Genomic DNA, 19,987 nt, shown 5'->3' on the forward strand with positions numbered 1-19,987 from the left:
GACTGGTGAAGCTCTGAGCTGGCTCACAGACCAGGAACTCGGCTGTGATGACAGCCTGGCTGTGTGTGGGTACTTCTGTAGGACAGAGCCTGCTAACTGGAAGGCTGACTCAAGGGCGAGCCTGCAGAAAGCTTCAGATGCCAAGAAAATCCACCCCTGCTAAACGACTGCCTATTTTCCTAAACCACCACCAATACCGGATATCAATTCTTTCGTTTTTGCCAAAGAGATGAAAAATGGAAACTTGTTTTGAATTGCATTTCTTTATTCTTGATTGAGGCTAAGTTTTTTTCATTGGAATACTGACTCTTTTTGTGTGAGCTGTCTGCCTGAATACTTTGTCTATTTTTCTATTAGGTTGTTTGCCTTTCTTTTATTGATGGAAAGATTTCTTTAAGTTGTCTAGATTTTAACCTGTTGTCTCTTATAGAGATTGCAAAACATATTAGTGGCTTGTCTTTTTAACTTTGTTTATGGTACCTTTTACCAGAGACATTTACAGTTTTTATACAGTAAAATGTGTGACTCCTTTCCTTTATGGTTTTTGGGTTTTGTGGCTTTATTGGGAATTCCCTTCCCACTCTATGATTATAAAATACTATCTTTCCTCCTAGTTATTTTTAAAATTAAGGTCTTTTATATCATCTGGAATTAATTTTTGTATATGGAATGTGGTATGAATCCTACTTTTCCCCCATGACTACCCAACCGGCCCACCACCATTGAGCTGTTATGATTCAACATGCCACTCCTACCATGTATTATATTCCCACATACACAGCATCTCTTTCTGGACTCTTTATTCTCTTCTCTAATTGCTCCAGCTATTTGTATGCTAACAGCACCTTGTTTTAAGTACTTTTTAAACTATGTTTTAAAAGGGGCGAAGCCCATCCCTTATTATAATTTTTCAACATTTTCTTGCAGATTCTGCTTCTAGTTAAAACTTGAGAATCAGTGTGTCAAAGTTCCAAGAAATAGCTGTTGAAATTCTAATTAGGCTTCCTTTTCCAGAGAAGTGGCATTTTTACAATGCTGAGCCTTCCCATCCTAGAAAATCCTACGGGTCTTCACTGGCCTTGATTCACTCAGTCCCACACCTCATACAGTGAATGCCTGGCAGACATTCAAGAACTACATGAAGAATTTTTAAAAAGCTTTGTAATTTTCTTTATGTAGATTTACATACATTTTGTAAAGATTATCCCTCTATAATTTACAGTTTTTGTTGCTGCAGTGAATGGGACCTATTTTTCCATTACATTTGTAAAGAAGTTGTTGGCATACAAGAAAGCAACTACTGCTCTGTATGTTGATCTTCTAGCTCGTCACCATGCTGACCTATCACTTCCAGTCGTTCCTTAGTTCTTTTGGATAGCTAGTTCAACAATCACGCCATCTGCAATAATGCCAGCTTCGTTTCTGTCTTTCCAAGACAAATACACCTTACTTCTCTTTTTTTTTACAGGACTTTATTGGGGAACAGTGTGTACTTCCAGGACTTTTTCTCTAGTCAAGTTGTTGTCTTTTCAATCTTAGTTGTGGAGGGTGCCGTTCAGCTTCAAGTTACTGTCCTTTCAGTCTTAGTTGTGGAGGGCGCAGCTCAGCTCCAGGTCCAGTTGCCGTTGCTAGTTGCGGGGGGCACTGCCCACCATCCCTTGTGGGAGTCGAACCGGCAACCTTGTGGTTGAGAGGACGTGCTCCAACCAACTGAGCCATCTGTTAGCTCAGCAGCAGCTCAGCTCAAGGTGCCATGTTCAATCTTAGTTGCAGGGGGCGCAGCCCACCATCCCTTGCGGGACTCGAGGAATTGAACTGGCAACGTTGTGGTCGAGAGCCCACTGGCCCATGTGGGAATCGAACCGGCAGCCTTCGGAGTTAGGAGCATAGAGCTCTAAACCGCCCGAGCCACCGGGCCGGCCTACACCTTACTTCTTGGTTAAAATGGTTTGCTTGGCCTGGGCCTCCAGAGCGACATTAACACAGCAGTAACAGTAGGCATCCTAGTTTGCTCCTGACTGCATGGGATGGCCTTTGTTATCTAGGTGAGTAACGTCAGTAAGTATAGTTTTTACCGTACGTTGTCATAAACAGCCTTTATTAATAACCTCTACGTAATCTGCTAGTAGTGTCCTTGAATTATTAAGGGGCACTGAATTTGATTCATTGTTTTTCTGGCCTCTGTTGGGCTGATCTTATGTTTTTTCTTCTTTACCGTGTTAATGTGATGAAGTAACGTGTGTTGGTTAAAGGCATGAGTATTTACTACTTTGTCATCAGCCAGATGTGTCCTGGGAACCTGGCTCCACCACTTTTACTGGCTCTGACTATGGGCCAAGTTACTTGACCACACTAAGCCTCAGTTATCATCACCCCACCCTGTAAATTAAGAATAATAATCCTAATTAGATTTAAGATATGTAGTTGGCCCAGTGCCAGTAAATATTAGTTCTTAATGATCAATTTCCTAATGTTGAATCCTTTACAAATAAGGTACAGAGTTTGGCAAGCAAACCCACAGAAATCAACCACTAAAACTGGGATGGATTTCTAATGGGTTTCTGTAGCTCCTGAACAAATAAATGGGATTTGGGATAAGAGTTTAGTATAAACACCCTATAAAATAGCACAAAATTCTAGGTATATGTGCAATTTCCTGGAGACAGGCCACAGCTTTTTTTCAAAGGGATCTATGTCCCAAAAAAGTTAACTACTATTTGGGCAGGGGGAGAGGAGTAACACAAGACAGTGGTTAAGGGCAGATTAACTACCACAGAAAGTTCACTGCTGTGTGGACAAAGCCAGGCAGCCTGGTCGAGGGGGGACTCCCCTGGAGCGTTGGTTCCAATGTCAAAGCAGATGGAATGATGGGGAAGGGAGTCCCACAAGAATTTTCCTACCTTTTATTTGTGTTTGTTCTCTTTCAAAAGTGCAAATACGTTGACCAAGTCATATCTGCAGAAATGCATGGATAGACTGCGAAGAGTAAGGAAAAAAGCATCCAGAGAAGGGGCGCTAGGATGGCACTAAAGATAAGCCTCATCTATGTCATGCTTTTATGGGCTGAGAGACTGAAAAGACCCCATAGGCCAGTCCTGCTTGGTCTTTTTTGTTACTGATTCCTGTTTTTAAGCTAATGGATTTTAAGCTACTTAATCCCATAAACATCTCATATCTTTGTGTCCAACAAATGGTAGCCAGATTGACTCAATAACAAAAAGAGAATTGGGAATAACTGTTATGATGAGAAGGAATGAGCACAAAGGAAAATGCAGAAGAAACGGGGCAGACACCGACAGGGCCAGAGAAGAAACTGATGTGGATTCAAAGAGATGGCATTTTATCGTCACGGACAGCACAAGAAGGCCCTGCTCCAGGACACCTGGGTTCTTCTATTCCATTTTAGGCTTTAAAAATGTTTGCTATTCATTTTCTCTGAGGAATAATTATGTAAGGACCAGAAGGGCTCACATATGATTACTCCTATGTCCTTCTGTACATGACTATTTGACTTTCGTTTCTTGAGGAGAGTCTGGGGCTGAGGGACAGCCCCGTCCTCTGCCAACACAAACAACAACTCTGTGTACAAGTAGTCACAACAGTGCCACTTAGAGAAAAGCAACAGAAACCCTTCTTACCTGCCTAGGTGTTCAGAGTTCGGGCTGACCAGGTACATGAGATTCCTGAGGGTATGCAGTGGTTGTAATTGATCTAAATTTACATGCTAAAAAAAGCAAGAAATTGATTACTATTTTCAATCATGTAAGAAATTAAAAATTAGTTCACAGCACATTTTCCATACCTGAGAAAAGCACAGGTAAAGAATATTTGCATTCAGTTTCTTCACTGCTCGAGTAAATTTCTGTCTGCTGAGATTTTCCCCACAAAATTCACTGTAAAACAAACATAGAATGTGTCAAGTTTTATGTTTTTGAGGAAATTCTATGTTAAAACGTTCGTTTTGAAGAGCATGCTTTACACACCAGCTCGGTATAAAACATACCTTGTGGCCTTTGCCTCTGAATAATTTGTATTTAGAAACTTTCTAAGAATGAACTGTTGCCCTCATGGAGCAATTTCACTGCATCTATAACAATTACAAATGCACATACCCCCTGACCAAGCAATTCCACTTCTGAAAATTTGTTACACAAATACTTCACACTAATGAAATGATGAATGTGTACGATTATTGCTGAAGTATAACTAGAGGACCGGTAAGATCTTGGAACATTTACACAAAGGAAAACTCTGCAGCTGTCCCCATTATGCAGAATGACGGCTAGAGGCTCACGTGGCCCTACAAGCCCCACACGTATGCACGCCCACCTTCCTCACTGCCCTCGGTGTCCACTGCTCTCCTGGCAGCTCACTCTTCCCAGGGCTTTGTCCTTCTCTCTGCCCACAGCCTCTTTCCCAGGGTCCCATGACCTGCTCCCCCCCAGGTTTACACGTGATCACACACACCTGCCCACCCATACACAGCAAGCCCTTCCTGCCTCCACGTCCCCTTTCTCTCTCACCCTGCCTTAATGTTCTCCACAGCACTTGTCACCATCTAACATATAGCTTACTATTTGTCCCTTCATTAAAATTAAGTAACAAGAGGGTAAGCATTATGTTTTCATCACCGTTATACCCGTAGTACCTAGAACAGTGCCTGGAACATAGCAGGTATTCAATAAAAATTTGTTAAGTAAATAAAAACTTAAAAAGCAAGGTGTAAAACACCTTAGTATAGCATGATATCTTTGTCTTTAAAGAGGGGGAGATGGTAATCATATTTATATTTGCTTGAAATGCAAGGATAACTGGAGGGGGGCTAAGAAGGTCTTAGTAGGAACTGGGCAGACTGTAAACGTTTACGGTTTTTTGAATTTTAAACCACATGTTTTTTATTTAAAAGAAAATCAGACAACCAAAATAATTTAAGTGTTTCAGTTTGCCCAGTTCTTGCACATGAGCATACCCTGATTATCCTAGTGTTCCCTTCAATTATTTTTTCAAGTGGGAGAAACACTTCATGTGCAATTGTAAGGTTAACACCAATTTGCACCACGTGAGGCTTCTGAAATTTGTCTCAATATCTTAACAGTCAGACTTTCTGTATTGGTAACACTTAAATTCTTGTTTTTGATTTAATCAGAGTAAGAACATAATACTAACATGAGAGATCCATGACAAAGACATCACCACCTTCAATTACTTGCCTGTTGCACAGCTTTTTGGGAAGATTCACATCGAGTATATGAGACAAGATGTTGACCAGCTGAGTCGCATAGCACAACGCAGCACTGATTGTGTAAGCGGGGTTATTATGCTCCATGTCTAAAGTATAAAGACAACAACCACACACAAAACAACTTTAATTTCAACAAAAATAGGAATGAAGCTACATTTTATGATTTCTAATTTTATCACTACATTATTGGTTACGTATTACTCCTTACTAAAAGAAAGTCCATGGCCAGACATTAATATTTCGTTGTTTATGGTTTTGCTAAGTGAAATGGGCCTAAACAGGTCTAGCATCAATGAAATGAAAGTCTGAATTGCCGGACCTGATAATTACTTATCAGAACTTGTGCCCAATATAAATGTCCCCACGCAGAGAGGCCTTCCCTGACCACCCTATGAAAAAGTACTGCTTTCCTCTATAGCCCCACGGTGTGGCTGTTTCTGGCCACAGCACACATTCCGTGTATGGTGCTTCCTGTCCTTCTCCCCACAAAGGGCTGTCTTTGGTGACACTTGTCTTGGTGACACCACCTTTGTATTACCAGCACTGTATATGACAGAAAGCACATAAATTTGCTGAATGACTAAATAAATAATCCTTTATCACTGAAGAGAAGCTGCAGGAGTTTTAAAAGGTTTCTCTATTGCTGTATTGAATCTCTATTTAGGACTGCTACAACAAACTCTGTATGTTAAAAACTATATAAATGGGACTCAGGGTAAATACATTTCTTTAAATAGTGAGGTCTTTTTATATAAATAAAGCAATATAGACCCTCAATAGGTGAAGTAGCTAAAATCTATGTTTTCAGTCCATCCAGATGCATAAACAACATGTGTTCTATCTATACAATAGAATGTCGTTCAGTCATAAAAAGAATGAAACCCTGCTACACAAAATAAGTCAGACAGAAAAAGCAGAAAACCATATGATTTCACTGATATGTGGTGTATAAACCAAAAACAACAAAAGAACAAGACGAACAAATGAGAAAGAAAAACTCATAGACACAGACAATAGTTTAGTGGTTCCCAGAGGGTAAGGGGGGTGGGGGGTGGGAGATGAGGGTAAGATGAGGATATGGTGATGGAAGGAGAACTGACTCTGGGTGGTGAGCACACAATGGGATTTATAGATGATGTAATACAGAATTGTACACCTGAAATCTATGTAACTTTACTAACAATTGTCACCCCAATAAACTTTAAAAAAAAAAAGAATGAAACCCTGATACATGCAACAATGTGGATAAACCTGGAAAACACGTTAAGTAAAAAGAAAAGCCAGACACAAAAGGCCATATATTGTATGATCCTATTCATACGAAAAATCCAGAACAGACACAACTATACGGGGCTGGAAGCAGGGAGGGATGAAGAGTGACGGCTTCAGGCCCTGGGGTTTTCACTTGGAGTGATGAGAATGTTCTGGAACTAGATAGAGGTGATGGCTGCGTAGTGCTATGAATGTCCTAAGTGCCACTGAATTGTTCACTTTAAAACTTCATTTTAAGGTACATTTTTGCCTCATTTAAAAAATATATCTTTATAAAAGTTTTCTAAGACTGTTTTGCTTCTCACCAGGCCCCTGCGTGGTTTTCTTCTCTTCCACCCAGTTGTAGTAGGCAGAGTAGTCCCCGTTGTTGGGAAGGCTGATCCAAGGCCCTGTGATGCTAATGCTGGTGTCCCCGTTGTGGTCGTCGCAGACCCATCTCCCAGAGAGGTAGGTCGTCCTCCGGGCTTCAGCAAGCTTGCTCACAGTGCTGGAGGTCATGGCACTGTCACTCTCTGAAGACACATCGGCGGGATCTCTGAAAACCAGAAGATGCATAAGGATGTCAAGGGACAGGCTTTTAGAGACTATGCAGCCTACTTGTCAGGTATGAAGCATACTGCAAACAAGTACACCACGGCAGGAGCTGACTTGGAATAGACAGAGATCAGTGATTGCTGTCAGAGAGGAAGGTCATACCAGGGTGAGGACGGTGGCACCACGGCTGACGGCCGCAAACAGCAGGTTCTCAAATGACGTGGTGTCAAGGTCCCTTGCTGTGCTTACAATTTTCTGAGGAGCCCAGAGAGTTTTTGTGAATGTGGATCGGATCTATTGATATTTACTATATTAGAAATCTGAGAAAATTTTAAATTGTTAATTCATTTGAAAATAATAAGCCTATTACATGTGCACATAGATATCTTTGGGAAGTGCCAGAAGATGGTGTTGAAAAGGTAGGTAGGTAGGAAATGCGTAGACCGGGAAGGGCTTTCCGTGCTACACTAAGTTTCGATTCTGTCCTCTTGGCCAGAGGTTCTCCATCCTTGTTCCTTCTGCCACAACACACAAGTAAGGTAACGCCTACTGGCTGTCACAGATAAGACTGGGGCAAGGGTACTATGGCCAATTCTAAGTTCTTTGCTACTTCTTCCTTCTCCCACTCAAGGAAGTTTGAGAAATGTGAATGAATAAGAAATCTCATTATAAGGATAACTTCAAAACTATCAACTTAGAAAAAACACCGGTATATGATATATACTAGTATAAAAACTTTCAACAGCACAGGGAAAAAGGAGAAAGTTTTTCTCCGTTTACTCTGTTGCGATTTGTATGCAGTTGTCAGTCTCCTTATGTGATAAAATCTGGAAAAGTGTGTTAGTCTTTGTTTACTGCAATGTGTGTAACATTGCGATCTTGGCTCATGAGAATTTAATTTGGCATAATGTTTCTGTTTTGTTAGCTTTTTTCTCCCCTTTGGTATATCTTTATACCAATTTTTGGGTAATCCAACTTTTCCCCACTGATCCAAAGAGTGACCTTAGGGGTTTATTTCAGAACGTTCTATTCTGCTCTCTTTTGAATCTGCCTTTTTATTTTATTAAGCAGAGAGAAGATTTTCAAACTAGAAGCAACAGACTTTTAAGCTTTTAGGAAGCTAACTCTTGCAACAGATGAATGGACAGATTGAAACAGGTAGCAAAGAACAGTTACACAACTAGCAATAATCCACTGACTGCCCAATTCCAGGGAAAGGGGTTGGAAAGTGGGGGTGACCAGAAGAGACAGGAAAATCCTCAACTGGAACAGCCTGGTGGTTAGTGAGGAAGCAAATGGAACTCTTCAGTATATTAATAGTTTCTAAACCTGGCTGCTCATCAGCATCATCTGAGCAAGTTCAAAAATATAAAAGTATTCTGAGCTGGACTGGGAGGTTGGAGGTGTGTCATCTGAACCCATATTTTCCAAAAGCTCCTGGGTGACTGTGATGAACAGCAGGTGGGGAACCAGTCTTGCCTCCCCACCGACTCCTGAGGGTATCCATGAAGGACAGCCTAAAACCAGACTCACTGTACTGAGTGCTCGATGGTGGTTGGTCACCAGGAAAGGCCAAGTCACCATGTGGTGCCCTCCATGGTAAGAGACCCCAAGCACTAGGTGTTTTCTTCCAGTATAGTTCATGATTTCTCTGTGAAGCAGGCATTTACTCTCCCCATCTAACAGACAAGGAAATAAGACTTGAGACTCCAGAACCCGCCTCACGGCACAGAAGAAACAACCTGCCTGGGGCTGCAGCTGACATCAGCCATCAGCTGGTTCTTGATCAGGGTGAGGCAGCAGCTCATCGAGAAGCTCTGTAAACAGACATAAGTCTGGGCCCTCCTCCGCCAAGGGCCACCGCCCTTCACCTTGGCCACCTCCCCAACTTCGTGCAGTGTGTCCTACTTGCTGAAGCAGATAAGACTTCAGTTTCATTACCAGGAAAACCAATGGCCCCAGAACGAGGCTCAATAAATGAGGTGCTGATGTACTGGAAAAGTACTCGTCTTTGGAACCTGAACTATTCTTAGAGTCCAAAGACTCGCTTACTGTACCTCACAGAAGTCTTTACTTCCTCGATTGGAAAAATGACAGAGGTGAGCTCTAATATATGAGATCGCCGAAGATTTGCCAGACGCTCATAATGACTTCTTAAGTCAATGGTTTTTTTTTCTACTAAGTCACCAAGTTTGCGATTGTGCCTCTGAATCTTCTCCTTTTTCTCTTGATGCCTCTGTGCGCGAGTATAAAGCTTCTGATTCTTTTCCTTGGTTCTGAGAAGACCTTCAGAATCTAAAACAAATCATACCCAACAATTATCTCTGCAAATGGTTCCTGGGTACTGCAGAACCCCACCCCACAAGCATAATTGTCTTCCTGCAGTCTAAACTGAAATCAAAACCTCAAAAAAATTAACTAGATAATGTTCACTAAGTGGAAATTGAGAGCTTAGTTCACCTGGATAATACACATAAAGCAAAGGGGCCCACCACTAACAGGGCTCTGGATCTCCATTTGTAATTATCCTTAGTAAGAATCACTCAATGACTATCAAGTTTAAATTCACAGCACAGAAGTACCTGACTTTCTTACTGTGAGCACTGAAGAATAGCCACATTGGGCAGAAAAGAGATCTACTTCAAGTCTGAAAAAACTTATTGGCTAATTTTCTTTAGAAACCTCTTAAGTGTGCCTTGGGTTCTATTCAGAAAACTGAGGGATAATCTCATTTTCAGGTGTTTATGCAGCAAAGAAACAGACCAAGAGCTCTGAAGTGACCCTGGAGTGTAGCAGCACCCAGCAGGATGGGAGTGCCTATTTGGTGTCACCTACTATCTGCCAGCATTTTAAGTACTACAAGGGCAACAAAAGCCTAGCCACATAGCCAAGGAGACAGACACCCACCCTGTCTGATTTATGTTGTTTTGTGGAGTTCCTTCAGGTTCTGGATCCCGAGACCTGCAAGGGACGTTGGGTTGTAGCTAAACTTCTCTAGACTAGTAAAAAAAAGTTGTAAAATCTCAAGACAGACACCTAGGAACAAGTTAGGAGGTTCAAGTTCAAAATCAAGCTCACTATTTTTCCAGGAAAGCTTCCTCTTGATACATTGTAAGCTGGGTTCTCTATTTCATGATTATTTTTGACCTGTCCACTGCCTAACTTGAGGGTCAATCCCTTGATGGCTATGCTACAGTTCAGGGCTTTTTTTTCTTCTTTTCATTACTACTATCACAATCCTATTAACTCTCATCAAAACTCTGCCTACCTCCAGCTTGGCTCCACTTATACCCTCTTTCACTGGCTCTGTCTTCCGAAGCTATAGCCAGTGCTCAGCGGTTCTCCACTGCCCATCAAATACAGACCAAACGCTTCGGCCGCTTGATCACCTATTATAGATCCCACAGTTCCCTTCTGCACCGTTCATTCTAGTCTCACTCAATTACTAAATACTTCAAATTCTTTCCACAAGGTGGAACTACTTACCGTGTTTCCCCAAAAATAAGACCTAGCCGGACCATCAGCTCTAATGCATCCTTTGGAGCAAAAATATAAGACCTGGTCTTCTTTTACTATAAGACCCGGTTGTCTATAATTAATATAATAATATAATATAATATAATATAATATAATATAATATAATATAATATAATATAATATAATATAATAATATAATACCGGGTCTTAAATAAGGCTTGGTCTTATATTAATTTTTGCTCCAACAGACGCATTAGAGCTGATTGTCCAGCTAGGTCTTATTTTCGGGGAAATATGGTAGTTAAGTAAATGTGTGGGGATGGATGGATGGCTACTGAACGAGTCATCATTCCTTAAACACTCATCCTCATCCTTTTGTTCAAATCAACATCTCTCTAGGAACGTTCTCTGCTCCTAGTCTCCATATTTTATTCATTAAGCAAGGCCTCCCTCCATAAACGCTCCCCAGACTTCTTGCTCCTTGGGAACTCCATGGTAACGTGTGCACCTCACCTATGGCACGTACCGTGTTTCCCCGAAAATAAGACCTAGCTGGACAATCAGCTCCAATGCGCCTTTTGGAGCAAAACTTAATATAAGACCTGGTATTATTATATTATATCAATATCATATCATATCATGTTATATTATAATTACATTATACCCGGTCTTATAATAAAATAAGACCAGGTCTCATATTAATTTTTCCTCCAAAAGACGCATTAGAGCCGATTGTCTGACTAGGTCTCATTTTCGGGGAAACATGGTAGCTCTTAGCTGTTTATACCAGATCCAACTGACGCTATTTCATCTCTCGATTAGAATAAAAGGAGCATCTGATAATTGTTTGTGGACCGAAATCACCGTCTTTGACTGAGGACCATTGTTCCTAGGTATTTTATTGCAGGCATAAGGTTTCTTACAGTTTTATTTCTCCTCAGATGCATCTCTTTATTATTCCTGCTCAATGTCAAGTCCTAAAGATTAAATCTCTGGTTCTACCACACACTTTCCAGCAAGTTCATTCATTTTCATGATCTTTCCTGAGCTTTTTACAAGTGCTCAAGTGAATCTGTCTAGCCATGGCCCTGAGTCCCATGGTGGTTAGACTTCAAAAGGACAGTTTCCAATTTAATATCATGACCCCTCCTCATAGGAAGCAGGAAATAGTGTCACCCAGCCAGCACCAGTGCAAGACTCAGCACTCAAGAGTCTAGTTTGTCCTTCTCTCCGTGCCATCTCCCCCTAAATGTCATAACATTTTGATGCTATTTCTGTAATCTCCTCCTGCCTCTTTGGGTAAATAACTCTGTCTGCTCAACTCTGAAATTTCATACAATCCAGCTTCCCTATCTATGCTGAATTATTCTGTATCATGGTACCTTAAATCAAGAGACGGGAAATACTCTTCAGGCTCTACAGTTTATAATTTATGACCTTTTCTGAATATATTTGAATATATTTAGTACTTCAACAACAAAGTTAAAAAGACAGACTGTTTATTGTGTAGCAAGCTCAGTCCATGGACTTGAGTCCATGCAGCTTCTGGAATCCATTAACTCCTTTAAAATTGTTGCAGAAGGTTGTGGGGGTGGCAACCAGACTGCATTTACATTCTAAAGAGCAGTGGTCCCAGCCCTGAGAGGTCATCGGACAGGTCAAGAGCAGTGCTACTCCAAGTGTGGCCTATGGGTCTGGGCCCACCTGTAAACTCGCACCAATCAGACGAGACGTACAGAAATACAAAGTACATTTAGAAACTTTTTTCTTCGACATGGCAATTTGACATTGCCATACCATTTAAGTGTGCAATCATTTTTCTAGTAATTTTATCGTATTTTACAAAAGTATTGGTATCAGTTTATGAGAGTGTAGAAATCTAACAAAAAAACTTTGTTTACTACAAACAGTTTAAGAGTCACTGACTCAGTCCCCATGCATGAGATTTTAATTTCTTCAATCCAGGGTGGGTCCCAAGATTCTCTAGATGTTAAAAAGGTCACGAGGTCACTCTACTAGAGATGGAAACCACTGTTATAGGTCCACTGCTTTAGAACCGTATCTTTTATTTTCTGTGACTGTTGCTTTTGTATTTTGGAGTTAGGAACCTATTAGAGCTGATCAAAGTTTTAAACTTGTCATCAGAGAAATGCACACACTCAGTAAATTTAGCAATTTCAGGAGGTTATCAGATGCCTGGGGGCAAACCACTGGTGTGAACATCATGGGAGGATGGAGGGAGAGGTGAACCAGTGTTAAGTAACAAGTCCCTACATGGCAGTTGAACCAGAGCCTCTGGAGAATGCATGCAAAGCTCAGTGGGGAATCGGCTGTCTGGAGTTCTGAGCACCTCTGCATTATGCAGCCCTGCTTCTCTAGCTTCTTAATCCCGTGCAACTTCACGAGCACTTTATGAGGACAAACAGTTTCAAAGGAAGCTTTTAGACCATTACATACCACTATAAAATACTTGCCTCTGAAAGCAATGAGTAGAGAAGAAAGGGATTCACAAGGTATGACGGTGACTCATTCTAAACTTGAAACACTGATCTTCAGAAATAGATGTAATATTTCTAAGGATGCAGGATTTCTGAGGATTCTCTAAAATTTTTGACACTCACCTACGATAAAGTATGAACTCTACAAATATAATGTAAGATTAATGCAGATAAAAATATGAGTAAGACACACTATGGAAGAAAAAGCCAATATTCTGTGCTTCTGGTATGAGCTAATAATTATTATAAATGAGTACCGAGTCAGACTTTGAACTTATTTTTAACTAAGGGAATTGGGAAACATACATTTCTTAATTATTTTAGGTGAGAAAGGTAGCAGGTTAAAGGTCTTCATATAAAAACTCCTTACACAAATGTTTTATGACAGGAAGGCAGGCAGTAAACTTTTCCAAGTTGCTATTGCTCCCCTCTCCTCTCTCTGTCTCTAGTTTATTAATTTCATGACATTCCATATGAGCCCTTTGTCAGGGCTAGAGGGAGGGGGTCAAAGTACTTACTTTTCTTCATTTCTTCATTTCCTTTACATATTGTTTGTTTCAGTTGTTCGATTCTCATCTTGCAGGACATTATTTTCCATCTCTTAAAAAGTATGCAATAAATATCAGAAATGGTCTCTTAAACAAATATGATTATCTAGCTGGTATCACTACCTACTTTCAGGTATGCCTTAGAAAGCATAATCAAGAAAAGACAAATATATTTATTACAGCTTTAGTAACTGTGGTACATTACAAAAAAGAAAAAAATGTTATTCAATACAGAATTTGCTAGAAAATTAAGAAAGAGAAATTCACATAGTTTTTTTGTATAGTGTTAAGGAGCACAGAGGAAAAGTTGGAGGATATTCTCTTAACATGCTCTGTCCAATATACAGCTCCTGGTCACATGTGGCTATTTAAAACTAAATTAAAATTACATAAAATAAAAATACTCAGCTCCTTACTCACACTACCCACATGTCAAATGCTCAACACATGTGGCTAATGGCGACCACATTGGTCTATGCAGATATAGAACAATTGCATCATCACAGAAACTTCTACTGACGCACTACTCTAAACTTTTAGTTCTAGTTAAGACAGTTAATGTCTCTGTATTAACTTACTGATACAATAAACAAGTATTACTTCCAAATAATTAAAACTGCAATAAAACAGAACTTGAAAAAAAGTATGGAACTCATGTAAGATTTCTTGAAAGGCCTTAGACAATTACACGAAACATGCAATTTCCTCTTTACATTACCAGGATTTAGATCCAGCTTCCCCCCAAGGTGAATAAAGGATCTGTAAAAAATGCGACCTAGTAGTTTAAAAGTCTGGTTATCTATTCCACATTGGCTCCATAATAGAATATGGCTAACTAAAAGCTTAAAACAACATTCAAATGCCTGCGGTGTCCAACACTTGTCTACATAGTCTGATAGTACACACAGTGGGTTGCAGGGGTGTTCTGGCGGGCAAAATACTAGCTTCTCCCATGGAGTGAGAGAGACTTCTGAAAACAGATTCATGTAGGCTGGTGGATTCAGAAATGAACTGGCAATGATATGGGTTTATTTTTAAAGGATATTACTGTTAAAAAAAATCAATACTGAAGTTTTTGATAGAAAAACAAGAAAATACAGAGAATGCAGAAAAACAGGGATAGGATTCTTGATAAATAGCCTTTATGATCTTTTTCCATACAACATATTTTGTTTCTACAACATTCACAGCATGAACATAATTCACTTCTATCACAAATATTCTTTAAGTAAGTTATTATTTAAAAATTACGAGTGATGCTTATTACTGTGAAAAAATTACTCATCACAGAAGAGAAAAAAGAAAGTGGTTGTTAGCAGGACTCCTTCCCATTCCTCAGGGGGTAATCTCAGTTAAAGTTTGATGTGTATCTTTTCAGATTTTTTCTTTTCAGATCTTTTCAGAGTATATTTAGATTTAAAATACATACACAAATTGAATCATACTTTACTTTAGTGTACTTTTTGTTCTTTCATTAAAAAATTTATCTTGGACATCACTCTGTATCAGTACATGTAGACTGACCACAATCTTTTGAACAGTTACACAGAATCATAATTATGTACTCCATCCCGCTTGACTAGCATTTAGATTATTTATATATTAACTTTACTACTAGTGCTGCAGACAATCAGTTTCTTTATCCGTGAATCTGCATTCATGTACATTTCCTCAGGGTGAAAATACCACACGTACATTAAAAATACAACAAACCACCACCAAACTGTCTCCCAAATATGTCAACGTATATTTCCTCCAAAAGTGAAAAAAAAATGTTGTCAACCAAATTCCTTATTTTCATGTTGTACTAATTTTTCCCCAGTTTATATTCATTTTGCTTATTTATAAAGGTCCTCTCACCCCCACATTACATAAACACTCTTCCATATTTTCATACATTTACTTTTCACATTTAATCATTAATCCATCTGGAATATGTGTGTTTATGAGGAAGAATTTTTCTCAAAAAGGAAAGCCCACTGTTCTTGTATTTCTATGTCAATACCACACTTCATATGATGTCTTCATAATTAATTACCAATACCCTGTTTTTGGTTATCTAGGTGAAATATTTGAGAAGCCCACACTACGAATAAATTCAAAGAGAGGACCACCAAAAATGATTAAAAATAAATTTAAATTCAAAATGATGTTTTAAGCTCTACCAACTTAAAAACATGTAATCTCAAGGATAAAGAATATTATTTAAATAGTTCTTACAGCTTACCAACTGATCTGTTATCCATTTTCCTTCCATAGCTTTTAACACTCTGTATGGACAAGAGATACAGAAAATAAACTCTTAAAACAAAATTTTGTAAAGATCAAAAATGTAAAATCAACAACTTTTTAACATAAGGTCCTATAAGTGACTAGGAATACCAAAGTGGGACTTAAGCATTTAAAAATGTTTTCCAAATTCTGTTTTCTGCAATTTTTTTGTCACCTTTTTCCTTTTGCACTTCTAACACAGTCCAGAGCCCTTTTATAAATGTTCACAATAAACTTCCATAATAGCCAAGCCTTTGTCCTCAGTCATAATCAACAATTTCCATCAGTCATGATTAATAATAGTTACAAGAGAATTTACGATTGAAAATGCTATGATCATCTCCCAAAGAAATGGCACACACCAGTATCTGCAAAAATTTGTTTTGTTGAATGAAGTGTTCTATAAAAATAAGTTTCTATAATCACAAAAATTAGAGAAATGACTGAGTTAAATAAATCCAAATAGGTTTCTCTAATGCAGGGCATCTCAGAAGATCAATTCCACTTCTCAATGTGTTTATGTGAGCCAGGGTGTGTCTGGAGAACAGTGACTGGATCAGTTTGGGACAGAAGGTTCTACAGGACAATTCTCAAATCCAGAGGGTGAGAGATTCATCAGGGGTGCTTATTCATAACTCAGATTTCCAGGCTTCCCCCCACACCCACTGAATCAGAATATCTGAGGATAGGATTTTAAGAATTTGCATGTTTAACCATTTACCTCAGTGAATGAATTCTGACATAGACATCTGCAGACCACATTTTGCAAAACACTGATAGGGAAGAAGAAAGGTAAATGGAAGCAGCGTCCTACAGGAGCCACCATCACTCACTTAAGTCTCTAACATGCTGACAGTCCATTTAACACCTATTAGTTATCAGGGCCAGGGGTTTGACTCATCCATCCAGTCACTGAGTGCCTACTGTATACTGGACACCGGGTCTGATCCCAGTATTTTTTAGAAATTTGATAATCTCCTATTTTGCTTCTCCAAGATGCACTGCTTGCTCTTCCATACTTTGAGATTGTGTTCTATGCTTAGTAAGTTAGCAATCCCTGTATCTGTATCCACAGCACTGAATTAAATAAACGACATGGTGACTAGATAACCACCACAAATTAAAAAGCCAAATGAAAACTCACTCTTTTTGAAATTCTTCTTGCTTGCTCTTAAGTTGGCTTAACCGTTCCTTCTTGTCTATAAACCTGTAAGAAAAAAATTCAATGATCATTTTTTTCAGTTCAATGAGATTATGCAAATTTCTGAGCGCCGATCACATCTGCAAACTCATGTGGAAATGACTTGAAAGTGAGTACTGTACACATCTTCTCAATGGGGTGCACACAGCTGCTTACCACTTGGTTATTTTAAAACTAAGTTCAAATTCTCAGCTTTAAAAATTCTTTCATGGGTTTATAAAATATATCTATAGAGTTTTTACCCCCCAGGTTAAATTGTTTTTCTAAACAGGCACATCAAAGTACTAAAGTAAATTCAAAGAAACGGAGACTTTTTGTTATAAAAATGACTTTAACTATTATGCTTCATTTAATCTTGCACTCATTTATAAACTGGTTCTTTACAATCTTTAAAGCACATTTTTTCCTTACTGATTTTATGGCTAGTCATTACAGGTTAACCAGTTACTTAGTAAAAGTTATCAAAAGGAAGGGATATCATATTGCAATTCATTTTCTCTGTCAGTCTTCTATACTTATCCTTATTATTTTCTTCCTGTCACCTTATTTGGGGTTTAGTTTACCTTTTTTGTTTACAGTTGGAAATTCAAATCATCGACTTTATGCCTTTCTGCCTTTCTAATAAAACCATATAAAGTTACAAATTCCCCTGAGTATTGCTTTAGCTAAACCTAAAGTTTGTGATACGATGCATTTTCATTATCATTTAGTTTGAAATTTCTAACTTTCTGTAAGATTCCTTCTTTGACTCGTAAGTTATTTAAAAGTGTATTGTTTAATTTCCAGAAACATCTTATCAGTAACTTATTATTACTATCTTCTAATTTAATTCTGATATGGTCACATAACATACTCTGAGATTTCAATCTTTTTTTTTAAATTTATTGGGGTGACAATTGTTAATAAAATTACATAATTTCAGGTGTACAATTCTGTATTACATTATCTATAAATCCCATTGTGTGTTCACCACCCAGAGTCAGTTCTCCTTCCATCACCATATATTTGGAGATTTCAATCTTTTGATGTGAGACTGCCTTGTGGCCTTGAATTTGGTTTGCCTTGGTGAGAGTTACATGTGCATTGAAAGAATGTGTATTGTTTGGGTACAGTGTTCTATAAATGTCACCTAGCGGAAGGTAGCTACCAGTGTCATTCAGATGGAGATCTGTGCTGTTCAAGATGGCGGCCACCAGTCCCACGTGGCTGCTAAACACCTAACATGTGGTTTGTTGCTTAGTAAGGATTTGGTTTAAAAAATTTTATGACCAACATCATGCAACTGACTTTCAATCAAGCTAACAATGGCTACTACTGTATCAAACACTTCATGGGTCATGTTATCCTTCATGAAGGAAAATAAAATTGGTGGTGTGAAAGCTATACAGTAGACAATATAAAGGAATGTGGCTGGGTCAGCATTTCAACTGCTCATCAGCACGCATCCATTCTCTGCATTCTCCAAGGCACACTCAGGGACACAGGTAGACAAAAAGTTCATTCCATAAGTCTGTGCTTCCTCAGCATGATTTCCAACAAGTGGACAGATTAATAATAGTCATCATATTCAAATAAGACTTAATGATACATATTTTATCTTTATACAAAGGAGGGGGAAGGAATCATATTATGTACCGTCTCTCAAGAATTTCATTGAACAGACATTACATAATTTATTTATATAAACTCCTGTTGAACACTGCCACTTGCTCCCAGTTTTTCACTATTATCAGTAATGTTATAAATGAGTATCCTAGTGTACAAATCCTTACAAACTGTTAAGATTATGAGAAATTTCTATAAATAATATAACTTGCTGGGTCAAATGTTTACATGCAAAATTCTGGCAGTTATCTTTCAACTTCCTCTGAATCATTTCACGTAATTTGCAACCCCACCAACAGTGAAGAACAGGGCTGGTTTTCTCAGATGCTCCCCGGATGCTGCACATTTCTTTTCAGTGTTTGCTCACCTGATTGCCTCCCCTCCCTTTCCCCTAAAGACAGTTCATAATTCATTTATTTGCCTTTATTTCATTATTAGAAATGTTGAAGGCCTTTTCCTATCTTATTGCCTGATTACTTTTCTTTTGTTATTCCCCTATGTCCTTTATCCATTTTTCTATAGTTTTTAAGTGTTGTTTATTAGGGAAATTAGTCATTTTTTCTTTCAGACATCTTGAACTACTGACTACTTCCGCTTCTGTTCTACAGAATTTTCCAACTTTTATGCAGATATAGCTATCAATTTTTTGTTTAATGACTCTGGTTTTTGTGTTGTTTTCTGAAAGGAATCTGCCAGTGAACCTGTATCATAGCTTTTACAACACAATTTCTTACATTTTCTATCCCAATTTAAAAATGCCTTTTAATTATTTACCAAAATCCTCCATACTTATAAGATTTGGGGTTTTCTTTTCCCCTAAAAAAGCACTCCCTTAAATTGACCGTTGTTTCCTAAATTCATCCATACTTTTGCAACTAATTTTTTCCCCCAGTAAAGAAATACTCCCTTAAATTGCCTTTGTCTCCCTGTGATAGAGGCAATGGGAACTAGCAGAGGAGTGGTCAGAGGGTAGTACTGGAGATGGCACAGACCCCGGTTCAGGCTCCAGGGAGCTGTCCAGGAGTTACGCTGGTGTGGGCTGAGACTGCAGAATGAGTCAGAGTTGGCCCTGTTAACCGAAGGAAGGTAGGTATTATACGCAAAGCAAATCCCGCTATGTTTCACAAGGTAAAAAATTAATCTGTCTTGCATCAAAGGATTTCAACACACCAAGTGGGATAACAGGGATAGGCGTGTGTCACTAATGAGGTGTCAGCTAAGCGTGTGAGTCTCATCACCCCACGCTGTTCCTTGGCCACTGACAATCACGGCTGACTGAGTAGATCTATCCACAGGTCAGGCCATTCCCATAAATCTGGCCCATGTTACCAGAAAAACA

At 38.9% G+C, this 19,987-nt stretch overlaps 1 protein-coding gene across 1 annotated transcript in view; it reads right to left on the reverse strand.

Moving 5' to 3' along the window:
• The window catches only part of ATG14 (autophagy related 14), a 33,446-nt gene that overhangs the window by 4,837 nt on the left and 8,622 nt on the right, over positions 1 to 19,987 (reverse strand). The window contains exons 2-9 of the mRNA XM_081050184.1: positions 16,987 to 17,049; positions 15,799 to 15,841; positions 13,542 to 13,623; positions 9,106 to 9,343; positions 6,820 to 7,049; positions 5,211 to 5,328; positions 3,803 to 3,893; positions 3,639 to 3,724 (exon numbers count right to left, since the gene is read on the reverse strand). Coding sequence (XP_080906310.1) covers positions 3,639 to 3,724; positions 3,803 to 3,893; positions 5,211 to 5,328; positions 6,820 to 7,049; positions 9,106 to 9,343; positions 13,542 to 13,623; positions 15,799 to 15,841; positions 16,987 to 17,049 — 951 coding nt within the window. The remainder of the gene's footprint in view (positions 1 to 3,638; positions 3,725 to 3,802; positions 3,894 to 5,210; positions 5,329 to 6,819; positions 7,050 to 9,105; positions 9,344 to 13,541; positions 13,624 to 15,798; positions 15,842 to 16,986; positions 17,050 to 19,987) is intronic.

Source organism: Rhinolophus hipposideros (assembly GCF_964194185.1).
Source record: "Rhinolophus hipposideros genome assembly, chromosome: 5".
Classification (NCBI taxonomy): domain Eukaryota; kingdom Metazoa; phylum Chordata; class Mammalia; order Chiroptera; family Rhinolophidae; genus Rhinolophus; species Rhinolophus hipposideros.